The sequence below is a fragment of the Rhinopithecus roxellana genome, chromosome 13 (assembly GCF_007565055.1).
Source record: "Rhinopithecus roxellana isolate Shanxi Qingling chromosome 13, ASM756505v1, whole genome shotgun sequence".
Classification (NCBI taxonomy): Eukaryota; Metazoa; Chordata; class Mammalia; order Primates; family Cercopithecidae; genus Rhinopithecus; species Rhinopithecus roxellana.
In genome coordinates, this window is record NC_044561.1 from 19,498,437 (window position 1) to 19,518,511 (window position 20,075).

Genomic DNA, 20,075 nt, shown 5'->3' on the forward strand with positions numbered 1-20,075 from the left:
GACCTGGCCAGAGGGGCTGGTGGGGGATAGGGGACCCAGCTAGAGGCCCCTCTCAGGTGGGAGGTGAGCAGGTGTGGGTGAGGGGAGGGTTCTGGTGATCGCTGCAGAGGTAGGGCCTGGTGCTGGCAGGTGGAGGGGCCAAGACCCTCCCCTGGGGGGATGTTGAAGCCAAGGACAGCGTTGGACCCTGTCAGGCCCAGCATGATGCCACCACCTCCCCCACCAAACAAACAGGTGGTGCTGGGACACCAGGGGGAAGACGTGAGGTTGGGCTCACTTGAGCCACTGAAACCAGCCAGGTCTTCGCTCAGGCCAGACAGATGGAGCCTGACCAAAGTTCCTGGCACCTGGAAAACCCACAGGTCAGAGTAAGGGGAGAAAGGACCCTGCCCTCCCTATTCCACGTTTGTGGGGGGAGAGAACAAATGCCAGGCACAGGGCAGGGGGTGAGAACAAGGCAGTGTGTGTAGCTGGGGCGGAGACGGCCTCTGGGGAGCTGAGCAGGTTCTCTCCAACCATGGTGGAAGGAGGCCCTTGAGTCATTTTTCAGACGAGCCCCCCAGTGGCGGGGCGGGGGGGGGGGGGGTCAGTCTGGTCTCCACCTGCCCTTCCCACTCAGTGAGGACAAGATGGGGCCCAGGCCTCCGGGAGGGGGAGCTGGAACAAAAGCAAGGCCTGGGGTTGGTGTGTTTGAGCGTCAGGTGAAGTGGCCCCCCCCATCCCCCAAACAAACAGGAAAAAGCTCAGTATTTGCTCAGATATAGAGACCTGCTGGTGTGATGTGGCCTGTTCCACCTCCACCCATTACACGGGGATGATCCTGGGGGATGTGGGGGGGCCACAAAAGAGACGCTGGAGAAGACACTCCCACCGCTGGCCGGACTGGGGCTTTGGGGCCAGAAGGTTCACAATACGCGGTTTGTCCGAACGTCACGGCTTTTATTGGGAGTTGGGGGTTTTGGGTGCCCTGTCAGGTGATCAGAACATTAAAAATGGACTCAACGTAAAATAATCTTCTGGACCCTTTTAGGACAACATGGCCATGACCAGTAGTGCTAGAAACCAGTCTTCAAGCCCCCAGTGCCAAGCCATGGCCCCCCCACCTGCATACCTGTGGTCTCCCCCGCCAGGCACCCTGTGCTGGGCACAGGGACATCCCTGCCAGGCCCAGAGGGCCTTGTGTTTTTAAGGCAGTCAAATCTTGCAGCCTGGTTCAGTGCCAGCTCCAAGGGCTACTGGGCAGCTGCAAGGGTCTGAGGCCCGTATGCATTCCTGTGAGTCGGGTGTCCCCAGCCCAGGCCCTTGACTCTGCCCTGAGCTTGCAGCTGGATACAAAGTGCAAAAAAGCTTGGCTCCTTCTGTATTCTTTAAAAAAGTCTCTAAAAACAGCCTCCAAGTCCACGCCCTTCCTGGCCCATCAGATCCTGGTGGCATCTCAGGGTCCTGCCCCCCACCCCCACCCGGCTCCTGCAGGCAGACCTTATTGCTGTGCTCCGGGCCTGGGGGTGGCTGAGGTGCCCCTCTGTCCTCCAGCAGGGCACGAGTGACCTGAGAGGCCCACTCAGGCAGAAGAGACGCAAGCTGGGCCGTCCAACTGGTTTCAACTGCCAGCTTTACCAATGCAGCATTTATTTTAAAATTAAATTAAATTAAAAAAAAAAAAGATTGCATCACCAGGTAGTTTTCTCGATTAAGGATGCAGCCTGACCAGGGCGGGCCGTGGCCGGGCGGCAGCAGCATCACACTGGGCCATTTAAGGCAGCTCCTTCCGGCGGGGCATCTGTCTTCCTGGAGGAATGGGGTGGGGTTGGAGCCGTGCGGGCTGCGGGCACCCCCTACCCCCACACTCAACCTGCTCACCTGTCCTTTGTCACTGTCCCCAGGGTGGCCATCATGGCTGGGGCTGTTGTGACTGCCATGATGGGCCCTAGGGGGACCGCCACGGCCACTGCAGAAGAGACTGCTGGGGTGGGTATGGCGGGGCCAGCCTTGCTCAATGCTGTGGTGATGGCCACAGCAGCCACAGCTGGGGCAGCGGTCACTTCCTTTGGCGCGGGGCAGGCAGGGTCTAACAGCCGGCTGTCAGGACACTCGGCCCTGCGTGGCAGACATGGGCTCTGGTTATGGGCACCCCCACCCTCAGTGCCACCCCAACGCATGCCGAAGGACCAGCTGGACAAAAAGGTCCAGGTGGCCTGGAGCACCATCTTTGGCCCCTCCCACTCCTGCCCTCTGTGGGGTGGCCCAGGTTGTGCCCAGCGAGGCAGCTCTGCGGCCCCGAGTTCCAAGTACTGGGACAAGCTGCCTGTCCACTGATGACCTCAAACCTCCTTCCAGGCGGCGCTCAGATCCTGCTCATCAAGCGCCTCATTCTCCAAGGGCCCCTGAGGCTCCTGTGCCGTGATCTCAACGTCAGCCTTACACTGGGCAGTGTGGGGAAACCGCCTGAGGGACGGGAGGGGAGAGAGGATCCTGCCGGGTATCTAAGGGGCTCGCTCTGGAGGGGGTCAGGCACCCCAAGGCCCAGCCTGGCCACGAGCAGCAGATGGGCCCTCTGGCCTCCTGCTGGGCGAGGACACTGAGTGTCTGACCCGGCGAGGGGCGCTCAGGTCAGGTGGGGGTGCGAGGAAGCTCACCTGCAGGCTGGGTCGTCAGGACGGTGCAGGCAGAGCTCTAAGTGTGGCAAGTTTTATGCAGACAGCCCCGTGGAAAAAAGCAACTTACTTTGCACAATAATATTCCCCGCTTTTCAGAGCAAAGTTTTTTACGGGTTGTTTAGGAAAAGTGGGTAAAGGTTTGTTTTGGTTGACATAGTCTCTGACGCCCAGGCTGGAGTGCAATGGTGCAATCTCAGCTCACTGGTTCAAGTGATTCTCCTGCCTCAGCCTTCCGAGTAGCTGGGACCACAGGCGCCCGCCACCACGCCCAGCTAATTTTTGTATTTTTAGTAGAGACGGGTTTCACCATATTGGCCAGACTGGTCTGGAACTCCTGACCTCGTGATCCGCCTGCCCTGGCCTCCTAAACTGCTGGGATTACAGGCAGGAGCTACTGTGCCTGGCTGGGTAAAGACTGTTAAGAATTTCAGTGACTAGGCTGAGCGTGGTGGCTCACGCCTGTAATCCCAGCACTTGGGGAGGCCAAGGCAGGTGGATCACGAGGTCAGGAGTTCCAGACCAGTCTGGCCAATATGGTGAAACCCATCTCTACTAAAAATACAAAAATCAGCCGGGCGTGGTGGCGGGCGCCTGTGGTCCCAGCTACTCGGAAGGCTGAGGCAGGAGAATCGCTTGAACCTGGGAGGCAGAGGTTGCAGTGAGCCGAGATCATACCCACTCCAGCCGGGGCAACAGCGCAAGACTCCATCTCAAAAACAAAACAAAAAAAATTATTTTCAGTGACTAAGAAGGACTGAAGCCCACGCAGAAACTCTGTATGACTCTCAACCCGAGGGGCTCTGGCCTGGGCTTCCCAGCGACTTCGGCATCAGGACATCCACTGCTGTGGCATTGGCCCCGTTCCCGTGCTATGCCCCCCACTTGCTGCAGATGCCCTGAGGACAGGGTGGCCAAACGGGGAGAAGCTGTGAGCACAGACGGGGCCTGCCGGTCAACAGGGCAGGGAGAGCCAGCCTGGTGCTGAGCTTGCAGCTTGGCTGGGGGAGATGCCCGGAGCCCCAGTACCACACAGACCTTCCAGGACTGCCGGGGGTCAGCGAGCAAGACGCTCTGAGGTGTCAGACCTGTTCCACATGTGAGGGGAGGGCAGCACAGGTGGGACGCATGCAGGCTGAGCTGCACTGGGCGGTGAGGCTGGGGGGCATCCTCACCCTGCTCCAGGCAGGCCCTTCACAACCACAGAGCCAGGAGGGACTGGGATATACCACCAGGTGACAGGCACCTTGTCCCCTCCTAGAGAAATCCAGTCCAAGGACCTCCCCACTGTTGCCTGGACCTACTGGGAGCTCAGGCCCCAGGGCCTTTGCATAGCTGTCCCCTTGCCAGGTGCACCCTCCTCCCCCCATCAAGCCCAGTCCTACCCTCCCCCTTAGGTTTACCTGGCCCTGGCATCTACCCCATCTGTCCTGCCCTCCTGCTAATCTCCCACCCCCTGACCCCAGAGGCCAGAGTGGTATCTGTTCACTGAAGAATGCCAGGGACCTTCTTCCTGTGGAGGGATGGATGGGGTTCAGCTTGCTGGAAGGGCCGGCCAGACTCCAGCCTCCTCACAGGGAGCGCCTTCCTCTCCACTCTCTCCCCACGAATGGCTCTTGGGGGCTCAAGGGAGCCTGGGCCTCTGCCCACCTGCAAGCTGCCTCCAACTCTCAGCGTCTGGACGCCCCAAATGCAGTCCTGAGGCCCCCGCCCCCATTCTACTGTCCTGCTTCTGAGGCGTCTGGGGATCTCAGGCCTCCCGTGGAAGCGGAGCAGCGGGCGAGGTCTGCGTGAGCTCCACAGATGCCTGCTCGCCTGCCGGACTTAAATTTGTCTGTGCCCCTCCCTGACCACCCAGGGTACCCAGATCCCAGGTGGCTCAGCCAGGCCCAGAGCCCCAAGAGCTGGGCTGTTCTCTCCAACTGGGATCTGGGGTAGGGGCTGCTCCCTCAAGTCCCTGGAGGACTGTCTGGGCCATCCAGGCCCTGTCTTCTTGTCTTAACCACTCACGACGGAGAACACATGTTCTGTCTGAGAAACGAGCCCCCACACTCCTCCCATCCGGCCTCCACTTAAATGCGTAGGCATCACCACCCCTGAGCCAGCCTCTGAGGGGTCACAAGGCCATGGGGGAAGCAGTGTGGGGAAGACCTCTGGCCTGGCCTCAGCCTGCTCTGGGGGGAGCTGAGACCTGGGGACAGCCTGGAAGCCGCACCCTTTGCACTTGGGCAGGCCCGCCCCGCTCCCCACGCCCCACACACCTGCCAACAGCCTCCTCTGTCCTGGCCACTGTGGGCAGCGGGGGGGCCTCCCGGCCGGGACCCCTGCTCACGGCGTCCACGGCACTCGCTGCCTTCTGGTAGTCGTCCTCGCTGTCGGAGCCCACGGAGGAGCTGCTGTCAGAGGCCAGCAGGGGGGCCTTCCTGGTGACACACACGTTCCAGGCACATGGAGAAGCTGGGCTGACTGCAAAGGAGGAGGCCTGTGCTGTCCAGTGAGGCAGGAGGGGCCATGAGGCACGGCCACCCTGGCCATAGGGCCCCCATACATGTGGCCTCTCACATGCAGCCTGTTGCCTGCACACGTGTGCCCGTGTGGGAGCCACATGATGAGGCAGACAGGCTCACGCGCCTGCCATGGGGTCTCCACACAAGCAACCCTGTTGCCTCCCCCATGATACAGGGCAACACGCCTTGGTCTCACAGGAGGACGCAGAGGCTCAGGGAGGGGCCCGCTCCGCCTCGTGTGGTCCTGCCACAGCTCCTTCAAGCACCTGGGACACCAGTGTTGGCAGCCAGCTGTCACTCATCTGGAGCTCTCAGCCTTATCTGGGGGAGCTTCTGAGCCTGACTAGGGGGCTAGGGGCCAGGGGCTCTCATCAGGCCCCAGAACGGCTTCCTGCCAGCACCCCACCCACACACATCTCAATACTGGGGTCCTGGGGCTGCTGGCCAGAACCCAGGGTGCAGGCCTGGGCTGTGCCACCTACTCAGACCGGGCTTGGGGCCAGCCCGATGGCCTTGCTGCCTCCCCTCTGGGGGCCTCCCCATCTGCACGTGGCTGCTCCAGTCCCACTGCTGTATCAAACCCCAATGTCACCAGAGGCCCAGCAGCATGCGGGGCCCTGGCCACCACCTCCCACTGCCCCCAAGGAGGGCGGCCAGCTGGCCTCAGGCCTTAAACTGGGCAAGGCTGGGCCTCTGCAGCAGCCTGGGTGCTGCCTGCACTACTCCTACTCACAGGCTTTCTCAGGGCCTTGGCTTCGGCTGCCCTCAGCCCGGCTGCGTTCTGTGTCCACTGGAGAGCTGCACCTGGGCCCTGACTCGGAGCTGCAGGCAAGCACGAGGACAGGGTCAGTCCCGGGGGACGGGCGCCTCCTGACCCTGACGGGCACTTCCTGGCACGGCCCCCTCCTGCCAGCGCATTTGTTACCAGCAGAAGGGCTGGAAGTCGGTGAACTTGGCCCAGCCTTTCTCCTCTGGAGCTGAGGTGCCAGCTGCCCACACGCTGGAACCCACGTCCCTCACCACTCCTGGGGCTGTGGGTGTCGAGTTCGCTGGCTCCTCAAACACTGCCGTCCACATGGCGCCTGCTGGGGGAGAGAGACGGGTCAGGTGTGGGCAGGCCTGCCTGGGGTGCTGCAGGCAAAGGGAAGGCAGCGCCCCCACCCCGGGGGCCCCACAGAGGTTGACAGGAACATAGAGCTGATCCAGGACGGAGGGCTGGGCAGTGCCCATCAGCCCCTCAGAGAGCAATGGGGCAGCTTGAGGGTCCTGACAAGCTGCCAACACCATGGGGCGTGTGACCCGGGGCTCAGGGAGGCGCCTAAGGGCCCCCAGGCCTCCAGCAGGGCTGAACTGACTGTGGAGGTGACACCATTGCCCTGCCCTACCCAGCAACCGACAGAGATGGCAGCTCACCGAGCACCACGGGCCCCTCCCTGGCCTCGAGGATGGGGTGCCTCCCTCCTATCTGGGATGTTCCTGCTTCCCCAGGGTGTCACCCTTGCTCTGTCAGTCTCAGCTAAGAGCTGAGCACCTCCTAACAGAGATTCCTGTTCCTCCGCAAAGTCCTGAGTGCCTCAGTGCTGCCTCCAAGGCAGGAGTAAGGAGAGGGATCTTATCAGCCGTGCGGCCTGTGGGGTGGACCAGCTCCTGCCACAAACGTAGGCTGTGAGGGTGGTGGCCAGCCTGAGCTGCTGTGCTGGGAAGGGCGTCAGGCCCGTGCCCGATTTCGTGGGGGCCGGGTGGACGATGAAGACTAGGTGGACACCACCCACCAGCCTTGGCGACGTGGCTGAGTGACCACAATCAAGAGGCAGGGCCAGGAGACCACCTTGTGCTGGGCACAGGGCAGCACAGACCCCTACTCAGGATGGCTGGGAAAGAGCTGGGGATGCAGGCTCCGGGCCACAGTGAGCCCTAAATGAAGCCTCTACAACACCCAGGCCAGGGTACCATGTCCTGTCCCCGACACCCACGGCCCCGGCTCCGGCCCCCAGCGCCACCTTCTGAGTCACCCTCCACAGGGGGGGCTGCCTTCTTCCCAGGGGCCGGGGGGGCACCTGCCCCAGGTGCATCTCCGTGTGCTTCTGAGCTCGCCTTCCCGTCCTGGCCTCCGCGCTCTGGGCCATTCTTTGAGCAGCTCTCTGAAGCATGGGGGGCTCCAAACCTGGGGGAGACTCAGAGTCAGATGCCTGGTGGCCCAGGACGGACGCCTAACGTTGAGGGTCAGGGACAGCCCCAGGCTCGGGGCTGAGGGTGAGCACAGATTGTCTCGAGAGAGGAGCAGGAGTCGCTCTAGGCCTCAGCTCCGGGCTCCTCAGGGTCACCCGCTGCGTTGGGCCCCAGAACTTGCAGGACAGGTGTGCCTGCTCCGCGAGCCAGAGTAACAAATAGCAGGGTGTCGGGGTATCTGACGGGTGTCCTGGGGGCTGCACCTCCTCGGCAGAGGCTTTGGGGGATGGGCGGGCCCCGCACCTGGCTCTGGCCATCACCCGGGTGGCACAGCGAGTATCACTGTCCTCCCAGATGTCCTCATCCTCATCGTCATCAAAGGGCTGGATGCGGTCGCTGCAGCAGGCCTCAAACAGAGCTGCGCTGGGCTGCAGAGTAAAACGCCAAGGTCAGTTTCCAGAGGGTCTGGGGGAGACAGGAGGTGCTCTCCCCAAAGGGCTCCCAGATGGGCTTAGTTCAGGGTGTGGGAGCCCCGGGCTGGAGGGCAGGATGGGGAGGGGCAAGGAAAGCGACTGTTCCAAGCTCCACAGAGGGGCCTCTCCCAGCCCCACCACATAGGCCCACGGCAGACCACAGGCCCACGGGAGACCGAGCCATGGGCGCGGCCTGAGCTGCCTGGGAAAAGGGTGCCCGCACGCCACACAGCCCCGCACAGTCCCACACAGCCCCGCTGGCTCACACTGTCCTCGTCAGCGTCGATGTTGAAGTTGATCTCTGCGATCCTGTCAAATGGGGCACTGCAAGAGCAAGGAGAGTGGTCTCAGCGCTCCTGCCTCCTCGCTGCTCGTCGGGGGCCGCAGTGCTCCTCCCCCGGTGCTAACTGCGGACATCAGGCCGCACTCCCGGCAAGGCCTCAGGGAGCTGCCCCCATGGGACCCCAGCGGCGAGGACGGGCGTCCAAGAAGACTCACTTGATGTTGTCGTCCTGGTCTGCAAACTCCTCATCATTGAAGCCAAACTGATCCACAAAGCTGGCCGCCATCTGCTGGATCTGGTAGTCAGAGAAGGCCTGGGAGGGAGGGAGGAACGCCGGTCATGGAGCAGCCTCAGGCCTGGAGGCTGTTCTTTGGAACCACAGGCTCTCTAGTTGTTCAGGAGCTTCTCCTCCAGCAAAAGCCGGCAGTCAACTCTGACTGTTCAGGGCTCACGATTCTACCAAAACTCAGGCTGCGCGCCCGCTGCGGTCACATCTGAGATACGCCCCATATTCTGACTTTGGAGTCCATCTGCTGTGTTCTCAGTGCTCTCATCAAGGTGGAGTGACTTTGGGGTTCTCCCCTCAGACCCACCCCGCCCCATACGTGCTCGGAGACGAGCCCCCTCTCCCCTTTGCTAGTGAGATGCCATCAGACTCGTCTGGAGGACCAAGCGCAGCGCACACAGGTGCCGGCCACGCCCTCACCTGCTGAAGGGACAGCTCGTTAGGGAAAGCACCCTCAATGTCCTCGTCCTCACTCGAGGAGTGAAGGTGGTGAGTGCTCACCTAAAACACAGGCCAGACGGGGTGGGCGTGTGAGCCAGCCCAGCGCCCCAGACCCCACCCAGCCCAGCGCCCAGGACCCTGCCCAGCCCAGAGCTCCCAGACCCCGCCCAGCACGTCACTCGTCAGATCTCTGGGCCCCGGAGGCCGTGCTGTGTAAGGTGCCCAGGTGAGGCCAAGGCCCCGTGACAGCCCAACCTCCATGTGCAGGGGGCAGGTTGTGGGTCTCAGGCAAAAGGGGCCCTCTGCCAATAAGCTACAGCTCCTGGAGTGGGAGGGAAGGGACCTGAGGCCAACACCGGCTCTGCACAGGTCCTCAGAGACCCAGCCCTGGTGTGGCACAGGACAGGGTCCCTGTTACGGACACCAGCCCAGAGGACACACTGCACACTTGCGGGCTACGCAGGGCCACCGCGTGCAACAGGAGCAGGCAGGTGTGCGGCCCTTGTGCCTCCCTTGGCCTCTGCCTCAGGGCAAAGGCAGGAGCGTCGGACGGCGTCCCAGCACCGTGCACGTGCCGAGGGGCAGCCCCGGGCCTCCTCACCAGGTCCACAGCATTCCTGCGGTTCGTCTCTGTCAGTGTCTCCTCCACGAAGCTCTCCCAGCGGCCACGGCAATCCGCAGGGAGCCCTGCAAGGGAAGTGCTGCCTGGTGAGCCCTGGGAGACCCCGTGCAGATGGCACAGGGCACGCGGGAGCTATGGCAGGTACATCGCGGGTCCAGGAGGATGGGGCGCTGCTACTGCAGTCAGTCTGTCTGAGGGCCTGAAGCATGGGCTTTGCTGGATGGGAAGGAGGCAGCATAGCTATGTGTCCGGAGGGACCTGGGGCCCCATTGAGATTGAGGTGCAGCAACTGTGGGAAGGGTGGTGGGTACATCTGCCCCTATGGAGACCCCAACGGGCATCCGAGTTCCAAGTCTGCTGGTGCGGAAGCCCAGGGTGAGGAACTCCCAGAAATGCAGAAGCCGTGGAACAGAATCTGAGAAAGCAGCCAGCTTCCTTCTCCCCACATCACAGGCCCAAACTCAGCAGCAGCCCACAGGCCTAGGCACGCGTCGTGTCTATTTTTCCGGGGAGGTCAGAGCCCTGGAAGGACTCACAATCTGGAGATCGTGTGGGATGACCCAAGGGCTTCCTGCTTGCCCCTCGCCTCCCTACACTGCCCCTGCCCTGGAGAGCCGTTCCTGGCCTTGACCTCTACCCATGTGCTTTGCCCTCCAGGATGTCGGGAAGCTCCTCCTGCCCTTTTATTATTTATGACAGCTGCCGGCGGGCCTGACCTCGCCAGGGCCTAATGGAGCCCAACCCAGGAGACCCCTCACTATGGTCCTGGGGTGCAGGGAGGGCTATCCAGAGCTTCTTCACCTTATACAGGTATAGGGAGGAGGGGCCACAGCTGGGCCTGCCTCTGCCACACACGTGCTGGGCCCGCCTCTGCCACACATGTGCTGTGCCTGCCTCTGCCACACATGTGCTGGGCCCGCCTCTGCCACACATGTGCTGTGCCTGTGCCCATCTAACCCACTGTGTTCTTAAGAAACAGGCTGCTCCCTGCTCCCCTGAGACTTGTGCTAGGAAGTCTCACACCTGAGTGAGAAGGAGACTCTCGGATCACCTGAGCGCAGAGCACGCGGCCAGGACAGCCCAGCCAGGCGGGGCTCCATGAGCTGCAAGGAGCCTGGCGGTGCTAATGGCTACTGAGCACCAGCTCCAGAGTCACCAACTGCCCCGGCAGGACTGTCTCTTGTGCCACATGCTGACGCCTGGCAGGGTCTCCACAGAAGTCCGCCCAACAGAACTGACCCATGAGACCCAGGCCCTCCTGAGGAGATATCTGATGTGTGAAGTGAGAGGCAGAGGCAGCCACGGGGTCTCTCACTGTCAGTGCAGTCAGCACCTGCTGACGGGCAGAGGGCAGCCTCAGGCGGCAGCTCCTTTGGGGCCCCGGTGCCCGTGACCAGCAGAAGGATGATCGGGTTGGGGGCTCACCTCGGATGACCTCGCTGATGTGCGTCTGCACAGGGCCCCGCTCCAGGTTCTGCACCACCGCGTTGGCGATCCGTGTGAGGTGGCCCATGTTCCCACGTCTCATGCCACCCGCTGCCCTGAAAGCAACAGGCACCATCAGGGCAGCCTCCTAGTCCCGACCTTGCCAGACCCACGACCCAGAGAAGCAAGTGGCAGAGGCCTCCAGGTTCACTTCCAGAGCAAGTGCCCAGCCTCTGCCCAGTGCTCGCGCCCCCGGCCCTCCCTCCAGGACGCTTCTGTTTGAGCAGCACCTGCCACGTGCAGAGGCTCACCCCAACCTCAACACCAAAAGTGCCACTGAGACAGACGAGGAGACAGACACCGCTCTCACCCCATTTTACAGACAGGGAAACGGAGGCAGAAAGGCCGTGGCATGGCCTAAGCCCCGCTAGTGGCGGCAGTGGCACAGGAGGTGAGCGCACCCTGTCAGCTACAAAGCTCAGGCTCAGCACCCTGCAGGGAGGGGCGGGCAGGACCTCCATGCTGTGCAGCCCAGCTCAGGCTCTGCTTCCCCCACAGATGGCTCTGGGCCAAGGACAATAAGCAGGACGTGTTCTGACCAGAGGGAGCACCCATTAAGCAGCAGACACGGAAAGACCAAAATAATGTATCCCCGCGTGCGAGTGCTGATGGAGGGCCTGAGTTCTCGGGGAAGATCAGGAATGGACAGGGGACTCACAAGAGTTTGGCAAAGCCTAGGCAAATCAGGTTGGGCGGGGCCCAGAGCAGGTGCCTGGTGGGCACGGGACCGCTTCCTGTCAGCTCCCCGTGTCCCCTCCCCAAGTAGCATTTGCAGCTGTCCGCCCAGTAGGAGGGCCCCTTGCACGGCAGCCCCAGAGTGTGGGGCCACATCGCACACCCGACACTCCGCCTGCTCCTGCAGTCCTGCACGCAGTGCCACCAGGGCTTGGGTGAGGTGCGTCTCTGCATCCCTGACTGGCCAGGCGGGGTCCCTCCATGTCCGAGTGGCTCTTACTGTGTGTGGTCGTTGGCTTCCCAGGCCTCCAGGATCCTCTGCACCAGGCAGCACTTCTGGAACAGCTGGTGGGTGGGGTAGGGGGCAGCGTGAGTCAGGGTCTGAAGGAGGCAGGCACTCCTCCACCCATCCCTGGACTGGGCAGGGCTGGCTGGCAGCCACCACGTCTGTGTGGACTTTGCAGGCCCTTAACTGCTGCACACGCACAGCCTCCGCCTCCATGGTCCTCACCAAACACCAGAGGAGGGTGCTGTTCAGTGGCTCATACTGCTGAGCGCCCTGAAGATGAAGCCTGAGAAAAGGACCCTCTCCCTTCTCCTCTGACTCCTGGAATTGCCCCCTGACCCTTGCCTTCCTCTGGGCCTTCTCCGCATCTCTCAGTTGCCCCCGACTTTGGTCACTCTCCTACCCTCTTCCTCCGTGTCCAGAGCGAACAACTAGGGCAGTGTGTCCTCAGCACTTTCTCACCTCCAGGCCCTGACACAGATCACTTCTTGTACCTGAGATGTTTTTCCTGGGCTCCATCTCACACTACGATACACCTGTGGCCCTGCTATCTGGGTGACGGTCCCTGGTTGGCCTGCAGGTCCCTCAACACCCTCTCCCCACCATGCAGTTCCCACCACTGACACTGCCGGCCCCCTGGGCATTTATTCTCCGGGCGTCCAGCTGGAGGCCAGACTGGACTCATCCCCTGCAGTGCTAACCCCTGCCAGGCCTGCACATAGAAGGCACCAGCACCCTGCTGAAGGCAATGAGACCTGCAAGACCCACTCAAGTCTCCTGTCTACGAGCCTCCGACCAGACACCTGCCCCCTGTCTACGAGCCTCCGACCAGACACCTGGGACCCTTTTCCAAGCCCTGCCCCCGTGTCAGCTGCACAGCGAGGACTGGCACACGTCAGTGCTGACGTGGACGCGGTCTGAGTGGGGCGCAGCTGGCGCTGATAAGCTGGATGCTGTTTGGACTCACGTGGGTCACCATTGTGTTATCAGGGAGGCTGGTGGGAGGCTGGGGGGTCTCCAGGCTCCGGTTCCCGTTCTCATGCAGAGGCTCCGCCCTGCTCTCGGACCCGCTGGCTTCTGTCCTGTCCTCGCGGGCAGCGTGGGAGAGAATAGCGGCTATGCAGAGTTCCACTTGGAAGTGCAGAAAGTTATTCCAGGTGTACTTAAAGAACAAGTCCTGGGTAAAGAGGACAGAAGACAGTCTTAGGTCGGTTTTCTCCTGCCAGCTACACCACAAAGGTGAGGGAAACCCTTCCTAAAGATGGCGTCCTAACTCCTCATGAGTAGTCTGGGCAGCCAGGAAGGAGTTTTAGGCGTTTTCCTGAGGCTCATCTCTCTGTTACAGAGCTTCTTCAAATTCAAATAGCCACGGGGCACTTCCGTCTCCTGCCTGTGGGTGACCGTCAGTCTCTGCTCCGATCTGAGTCATCATCTTCTTTCTACTTTCTGCGGGTTTATTTTTTTTATTTTTTATTTTTTTGAGACAGAGTCTTGCTCTGTTCCCAGGCTAGAGTGCAGCGGCGCAATCTCGGCTCACGGCAACCCCTGCCTCCTGGGTTTAAGTGATTCTCCTGCCTCAGCCTCCCAAGTAGCTGGGATTACAGGTGCCCGCCACCATGTCCAGCTAATTTTTCTATTTTTAGTAGAGATGGGGTTTTGCCATGTTGGTCATGCTGGTCTTGAACTTCCAACCTCAGGTGATTTGCCCGCCTCAGCCTCCCAAAGTGCTGGGATGACAGGCGTGAGCTGGGATGATAGGCGGGAGCTGGGATGATGGGCGGGAGCTGGGATGACGGGCAGGAGCCACCGTGCCTGGCTTCTTCTGTCCTTAAGTTGGAAGCTGAACTCATTAATTTGTAGCCTTTCTTCTTTTGCAGTCTATCTTTAAAGGCTACATTTCCCCGTATACAACCAACTTTAACTACATTCTACACATTTTGCTAAGTAGTATTTTTATTATTCTTCAGTTCTAAGTATGTGAAAAGTTCCTTTATGATTCTGCCTTTCTTGTGAGTTACTGGAAGTGTGTGAGACTCTCGAGCACACGAGGATTCCACCCAGGACGGCAGGCGTGTGCACATCGTCCACCACACACACAGGAGACTGGGAGGGGCATATCCAGACACCCCTTAAGGGAGCCCAGACCTAAGCAGCACGGGCTGAAGCCCAGAGGAGGCTCTGGCCACCTAGGCACTCCCCTGGGGACAGAGGTGGCGGAGCGAGGACAGCTGCTGTCTCTCACCTCCCATGTAGCCTCTTCCAGACGAGGACAGACAGGGGGACATAGGTCTGACCCACTCACCCCCACTGTTGCCTCTTACATTCCAGGGGCCACGGCAGCCTGTGTCTCAGACCCTCTTCCGCCTCCGTGGAGGAGCAGGACTGTGTGGGGAGGGAATGGGGGAGGCAGATATTCCACACCAGGATTCCAGCTTGAGCCCCTGGTTCCACACAGTGGGGCTGGAGCTAGAGAAAGGCGGGAGGCTCATTTGCTTCATGTTCTTCTCCACAGGAACATGGTCCTAAATCTCAGCTTCACCTTCTCTGCCCACGTGACCTTGAGCAACCCTGGAGGAGGCTTGACTGTGTTACCTCATCTATAACATGGAGTCAGACCTACCTCTCAAGAAAGAAAAGCCCAGACAAGATGACTTTGCTGGGAAGTTCTACCGAACATTTATTTTGTTGCCGTTTGTTTTTCATTTCCTGGCAATGAGTTCTACCACACATTTGAAGAAGAATTAACACCAATCTTTCTCAAACTCTTCAAAAAAACTGAAGAGGAGAGAACATTTTCTAATTCATTCTGTGAGGACAGCATTACCCCGATACCAAGCCAGACAAGGACACTACAAGAAAAGAAAACTACAAACCAATATTCCATATGAACATGGATGCAAAATACCAGCAAACCAAACTTAGCATCTTATCAAAAGAATTATAGGCCGGGCGCGGTGGCTCAAGCCTGTAATCCCAGCGCTTTGGGAAGCCGAGATGGGCGGATCATGAGGTCAGGAGATCGAGACCATCCTGGCTAACACGGTGAAACCCCGTCTCTACTAAAAAAAAATACAAAAATCTAGCCGGGCGAGGTGGCGGGCGCCTGTAGTCCCAGCTACTCGGGAGGCTGAGGCAGGAGAATGGCATAAACCCGGGAGGCGGAGCTTGCAGTGAGCTGAGATCCGGCCACTGCACTCCAGCCTGGGCGACAGAGCGAGACTCCATCTCAAAACAAAACAAAAACAAAAAACAAAACAAACAAAAAGAATTATATACCAGGATAAAGTGGGATTTGCTCCTCAAATGCAAGGATGGATCCACATATGAAAATCAATCGATATACGACATTAACAGGGTAAAGGACAGAAGCCAAATGATATCTCAACTCATACAAACAAAATCTGATACAATTCCACATACGGCCAGGCCGGGCGCGGTGGCTCAACACCTGTAATCCCAGCACTTTGGGAAGCTGAGGAGGGTGGATCACCTGAGGTGAGGAGTTTGAGACCAGCCTGGCCAACGTGGTGACACCCGTCTTTACTGAAAACACAAAAATTAGCCAGGCGTGGTGGTGGGCTCCTGTAATCCCAGCTACTCAGGAGGCTGAGGCAGGAGAATCACTTGAGCTCAGGAGGCAGAGGCTGCAGTGAGCCAAGATCACGCCACCGCACTCCAGCCTGGGCAACAGGAGTGAAACTCTGTCTCAAAAAAAAAAAAAAAAAAAAATCAACGTACTTTCTTGATAAAACGCTCAAACTAGAAACAGAAGGAAACATCTTCAGTATGATAAAGGCACCTATGAGAAGCTCATAGGTGACAACACATTCAATGCTGAAAGACTGAAAACTTCTCTAAGATCAGGAGCAAGGCAAGGATGCCCCCTCTCACCGCTTCTATTCAATCTTCTCTTAGAAGTCTTAGCCAGAGCAATTAGGCAAGAAAAAGAAAGAAAAGGCATCCAAACGGTAAAGGCAAAAGTAAAATTATCTTTGTTCCCAAATGACATTTTTTTTGTTTTTTTTTTTTTTTTAAGCAGGGGTTTTGCTCTGTTGTCCTGGCTGAAGTGCACACAGTGGCGTGATCTTGGCTCTGCAGCTCTGACCTCCCAGACTCAAGCGATCCTCCCTCTTCAGTCTCCTGAATAGCTGGGACTACAGATCTGTGCCACCACACCTGCCTAATTTTTATTCTCATTTATTTTGTAGAGATGAAGTCTCACTATGTTGCCCAGGCTGGGCTTAAACTCCTGGGTTCAAGCAATCCTCCCGTCTAGGCCTCCCAAAGTGCTGGGATTACAGACGTGAGCCACCACACCCAGCCTGATATGATCTTACACATAGAAAATTCTAAATATTCCACATAAATTGCTAGAGATAATAAACAAATTCAGCAAAGTTCTAGGATACAAAATTGACACACAAAAAAGCAGTTGCATTTCCATACACTAGCACTGAATAATCCAAAAAGGAAAGTAAGAAAACAATTTTATATCTGATAGCATCCAAAAGAATTAAGTCAAGGAGATAAAAGATTCGTACACTGCAAACTTCAAAACACTGCTACAAGAATTTAAAGACCCTGCACTCCAGCCTGGGCGACAGAGTGAGACTCCGTCTCAAAAAAAAAAATAAATAAATAAATAAAAGAATTTAAAGACCTAGGCTGGGCGCGGTGGCTCACACCTGTAATCCCAGCACTTTGGGAGGCCGAGGCAGGTGGATCACGAGGTCAGGAGATCAAGACCATCCTGGCTAACATGGTAAAACCCCGTCTCTACTAAAAATACAAAAAATTAGCCGGGCATGGTGGGGGGACGCCTGTAGTCCCAGCTACTCGGGAGGCTGAGGCAAGAGACTTGTTTGAACCCAGGAGGCAGAGGTTGCGGTGAGTCGAGATTGCATCACTGCACTCCAGCCTGGGCAACAGAGTGAGATTCTGTCTCAAAAATATAAATAAACAAATAGGAAGATACCTGTGTTCACGGATTGAAGACTTAATATTGTTAAGAAGACAGTATTACCCAAAGTGATCTATGAATTCAATGCAACTCCTCCCAAAATCTCAACAGCATTTTTGCGAAAATCGAAAAACCCATCCCCAAATTCACACAGAATCTCAAGGGACGACTTTGAATAGCCAAAACAGTCTTGAAAAAGAACAAAGTTGGAAAACTCACACTGACCACATACTACAAAGCTACAGTCACCAGAATAGTGTGGCACTGGCATAAGGACAGACACACAAACCAACGAAATAGAACGGAGCCCAGCAAGAAACCATTGCACACACGGCCAGCTGGTTTTTGTTTTTTTTTTTTGAGATGGAGTCTGGCTCTGTCGCCCGGGCTGGAGTGCAGTGACGCAATCTCAGCTCACTGCGAGCTCCGCCTCCCGGGTTCACGCCATTCTCCCGCCTCAGCCTCCCGAGTAGCTGGGACTACAGGCGCCCGTGACCACGTCTGGCTACCTTTTTTGTATTTTTAGTAGAGATGAGGTTTCACCACGTTACAGGATGGTCTCGATCTCCTGACCTCATGATCCACCTGCCTCAGCCTCCCAAAGTGCTGGGATGACAGGCGTGAGCCACCGCGCCCGGCCAGCCAGCTGGTTTTTATAACAATTAGGCCAAGAGCATTCATGGGGGAAAGGACAGTGTTTCTTTTTTTTGAAACGTAATCTTACTCTGTCACCCAGGCTAGAGTGCACTGGCGCGATCTCGGCTCACTGAAACCTCTGCCTCCTGGGTTCAAGTGATTCTCCTGCCTCAGCCTCCCAAGTAGTTGGGATTACAGGCACCGCCATCACGCCTGGCTAATTTTTATATTTTTTGTAGAGACGGAGTTGTGCCATGTTGGCCAGGCTGGTCACGAACTCCTGACCTCAGGTGATCTGCCTGCCTTGGCCTCCCAAAGTGCTGAGATTATAGGCGTGAGCCACCGTGCCTGGCCTAGGACAGTCTTTTCAACAAGTGCTGGGAAAACTGGATAACCCCACGTAAAAGAATGAAGCTGGACCCTTATCTTACACCAGATACAAAAATTAATTCAAAATGGCTCAAAGACCTAAACATCAGAGAGAAAACATAAAACTTTTCTAAGGAAGCACAGAAGAAAAGTTTCATGGTACTGATTTGGAAATGACGTTTTTAGATATGACACCGAAAGCACAGGCAACAAAGAAAAAAAGAAAATTGGATTTCATCAAAATTTAAAACTTGTGTGTCAAAGGAGTAAAGGCAGGTGGCTGGTGGCTCACGCCTATTAATTCCAGCACTTTGAAGTCAGGAGTTCAAAAACAGCCTGATAAACATAGTGAGACCCCATCTCTACAAAAAATATAAAAATTAGCTGGATGTGGTGACGCACGCCTGCAGTTCTAGCTACTCAGGAGGCTGAGGTGGGAGGATCACTTGAACCCAGAGTTCAAGGTTACAGGGAGCTACGATCACTGTACTGCAAAGACCCTATGTCTAAAACAATTTTTTTAATGTAAAAAGATAACCCAAAGAAAATACTTGTATATATCTGATAAAGGATTAATATCCAGGATATGTAAAGAACTTCTAAAACTAAAAAACAAAACAAAAAAACTCAATTCAAAAATGGTCAAAGGAAGGTAGACTAGACATTTCTCCAACAAAGCTATTCACATGGCCAACGAGCAGAAGACGTTCAACATCAGTCATCACACAGAGACACCGTTCCACACGCACCCACACGGAGACACCGTTCCACACGCACCACACGGAGACACCGTTCCACACGCACATCAGATGACGAGCATCAGCCACACAGAGACACCGTTCCACACGCGCATGAGATGACGAGCACCAGCCACACGGAGACACCGTTCCACATGCACATCAGATGACGAGCATCAGCCACACAGAGACACCGTTCCACACGCACCACACGGAGACACTGTTCCACATGCACCACACGGAGACACTGTTCCACACTCGCATGAGATGACGAGCATCAGCCACACGGAGACACCACTCCACACGCACCACATGGAGACACCGTTCCACACACACATCAGATGACGAGCATCAGCCACACAGAGACACCGTTCCACACGCACCACACGGAGACACCGTTCCACATGCACATCAGATGACGAGCATCAGCCACACAGAGACACCGTTCCACACGCACCACACGGAGACACTGTTCCACATGCACCACACGGAGACACCGTTCCACACGCACCACACGGAGACACCGTTCCACACGCACATCAGATGACGAGCATCAGCCACACAGAGACACCGTTCCACACGCGCATGAGATGACGAGCACCAGCCACACAGAGACACCATTCCACACGCACCACACGGAGACACTGTTCCACATGCACCACACGGAGACACTGTTCCACATGCACCACACGGAGACACCGCTCCACACGCACCACATGGAGACACCGTTCCACATGCACATCAGATGACGAGCATCAGCCACACAGAGACACCGTTCCACACGCACCACACGGAGACACTGTTCCACATGCACCACACGGAGACACTGTTCCACACGCGCATGAGATGACGAGCATCAGCCACACGGAGACACCACTCCACACGCACCACATGGAGACACCGTTCCACACACACATCAGATGACGAGCATCAGCCACACAGAGACACCGTTCCACACGCACCACACGGAGACACCGTTCCACATCCACATCAGATGACGATCATCAGCCACAGAGACACCGTTCCACATCCACATCAGATGACTATCACCAGAAGAAGGAAGACAAGTGTCAGCGGGATGAGGGTGAGGATGTGGAGAAAGGGGAGCCTTTGCTGACAGAAGGATAAAATGGTGCAGCCACTTTGGAAAGGTCTGGCTTCAAAAATTAACCATGGAATTGTCACATGACCTGGCTTCGTAGGTATTTATCCAAAAGAACTGAAAGTAAGGACTCAAACAAGTATTTGTACACCCACATATACAGCAGCCTTATTCTCAACAGCCAAGGCTGGAAGCAACCCAGCTGCCCACTGACGGATGCATGGACAGAACGTGGGGCCCCCCCACAGTATTTATTCAACCTTAAAAAGGAAGGAAATTTGGACATACACTACAATACTGAATGAGCTTTGGGCACATAATGCTAAGTGAAGTCAGTCAGTCACAAAAAGATAATACTTTATGATTCCACTCATAAACTATACCTGGAAC

At 57.2% G+C, this 20,075-nt stretch overlaps 1 protein-coding gene across 18 annotated transcripts in view; it reads right to left on the reverse strand.

Annotated features, from left to right (window-relative positions):
* Positions 1-923: 923 nt before the first annotated feature.
* The window catches only part of PPP6R2 (protein phosphatase 6 regulatory subunit 2), a 96,104-nt gene continuing 76,952 nt past the window's right edge, over positions 924-20,075 (reverse strand). For 4 of the 18 annotated variants that reach the window (XM_030914386.1, XM_030914385.1, XM_030914392.1 and 1 more), the window contains 14 exons: positions 12,849-13,058; positions 11,876-11,940; positions 10,861-10,976; positions 9,415-9,500; positions 8,793-8,873; positions 8,302-8,399; positions 8,070-8,127; positions 7,634-7,758; positions 7,162-7,325; positions 6,087-6,246; positions 5,895-5,983; positions 4,916-5,120; positions 1,861-2,097; positions 1,596-1,788 (listed from right to left, as the gene is read on the reverse strand). In XM_030914386.1, the coding sequence (XP_030770246.1) occupies positions 1,740-1,788; positions 1,861-2,097; positions 4,916-5,120; positions 5,895-5,983; positions 6,087-6,246; positions 7,162-7,325; positions 7,634-7,758; positions 8,070-8,127; positions 8,302-8,399; positions 8,793-8,873; positions 9,415-9,500; positions 10,861-10,976; positions 11,876-11,940; positions 12,849-13,058 (1,743 nt within the window). In that variant the 3' untranslated portion in view covers positions 1,596-1,739. Of the gene's footprint in view, positions 1,789-1,860; positions 2,877-3,296; positions 4,168-4,915; positions 5,121-5,894; positions 5,984-6,086; positions 6,247-7,161; positions 7,326-7,633; positions 7,759-8,069; positions 8,128-8,301; positions 8,400-8,792; positions 8,874-9,414; positions 9,501-10,860; positions 10,977-11,875; positions 11,941-12,848; positions 13,059-20,075 lie in introns of all 18 variants that reach the window. The other 14 variants (XM_030914394.1, XM_030914391.1, XM_030914390.1 and 11 more) reach the window with 8 other exon arrangements.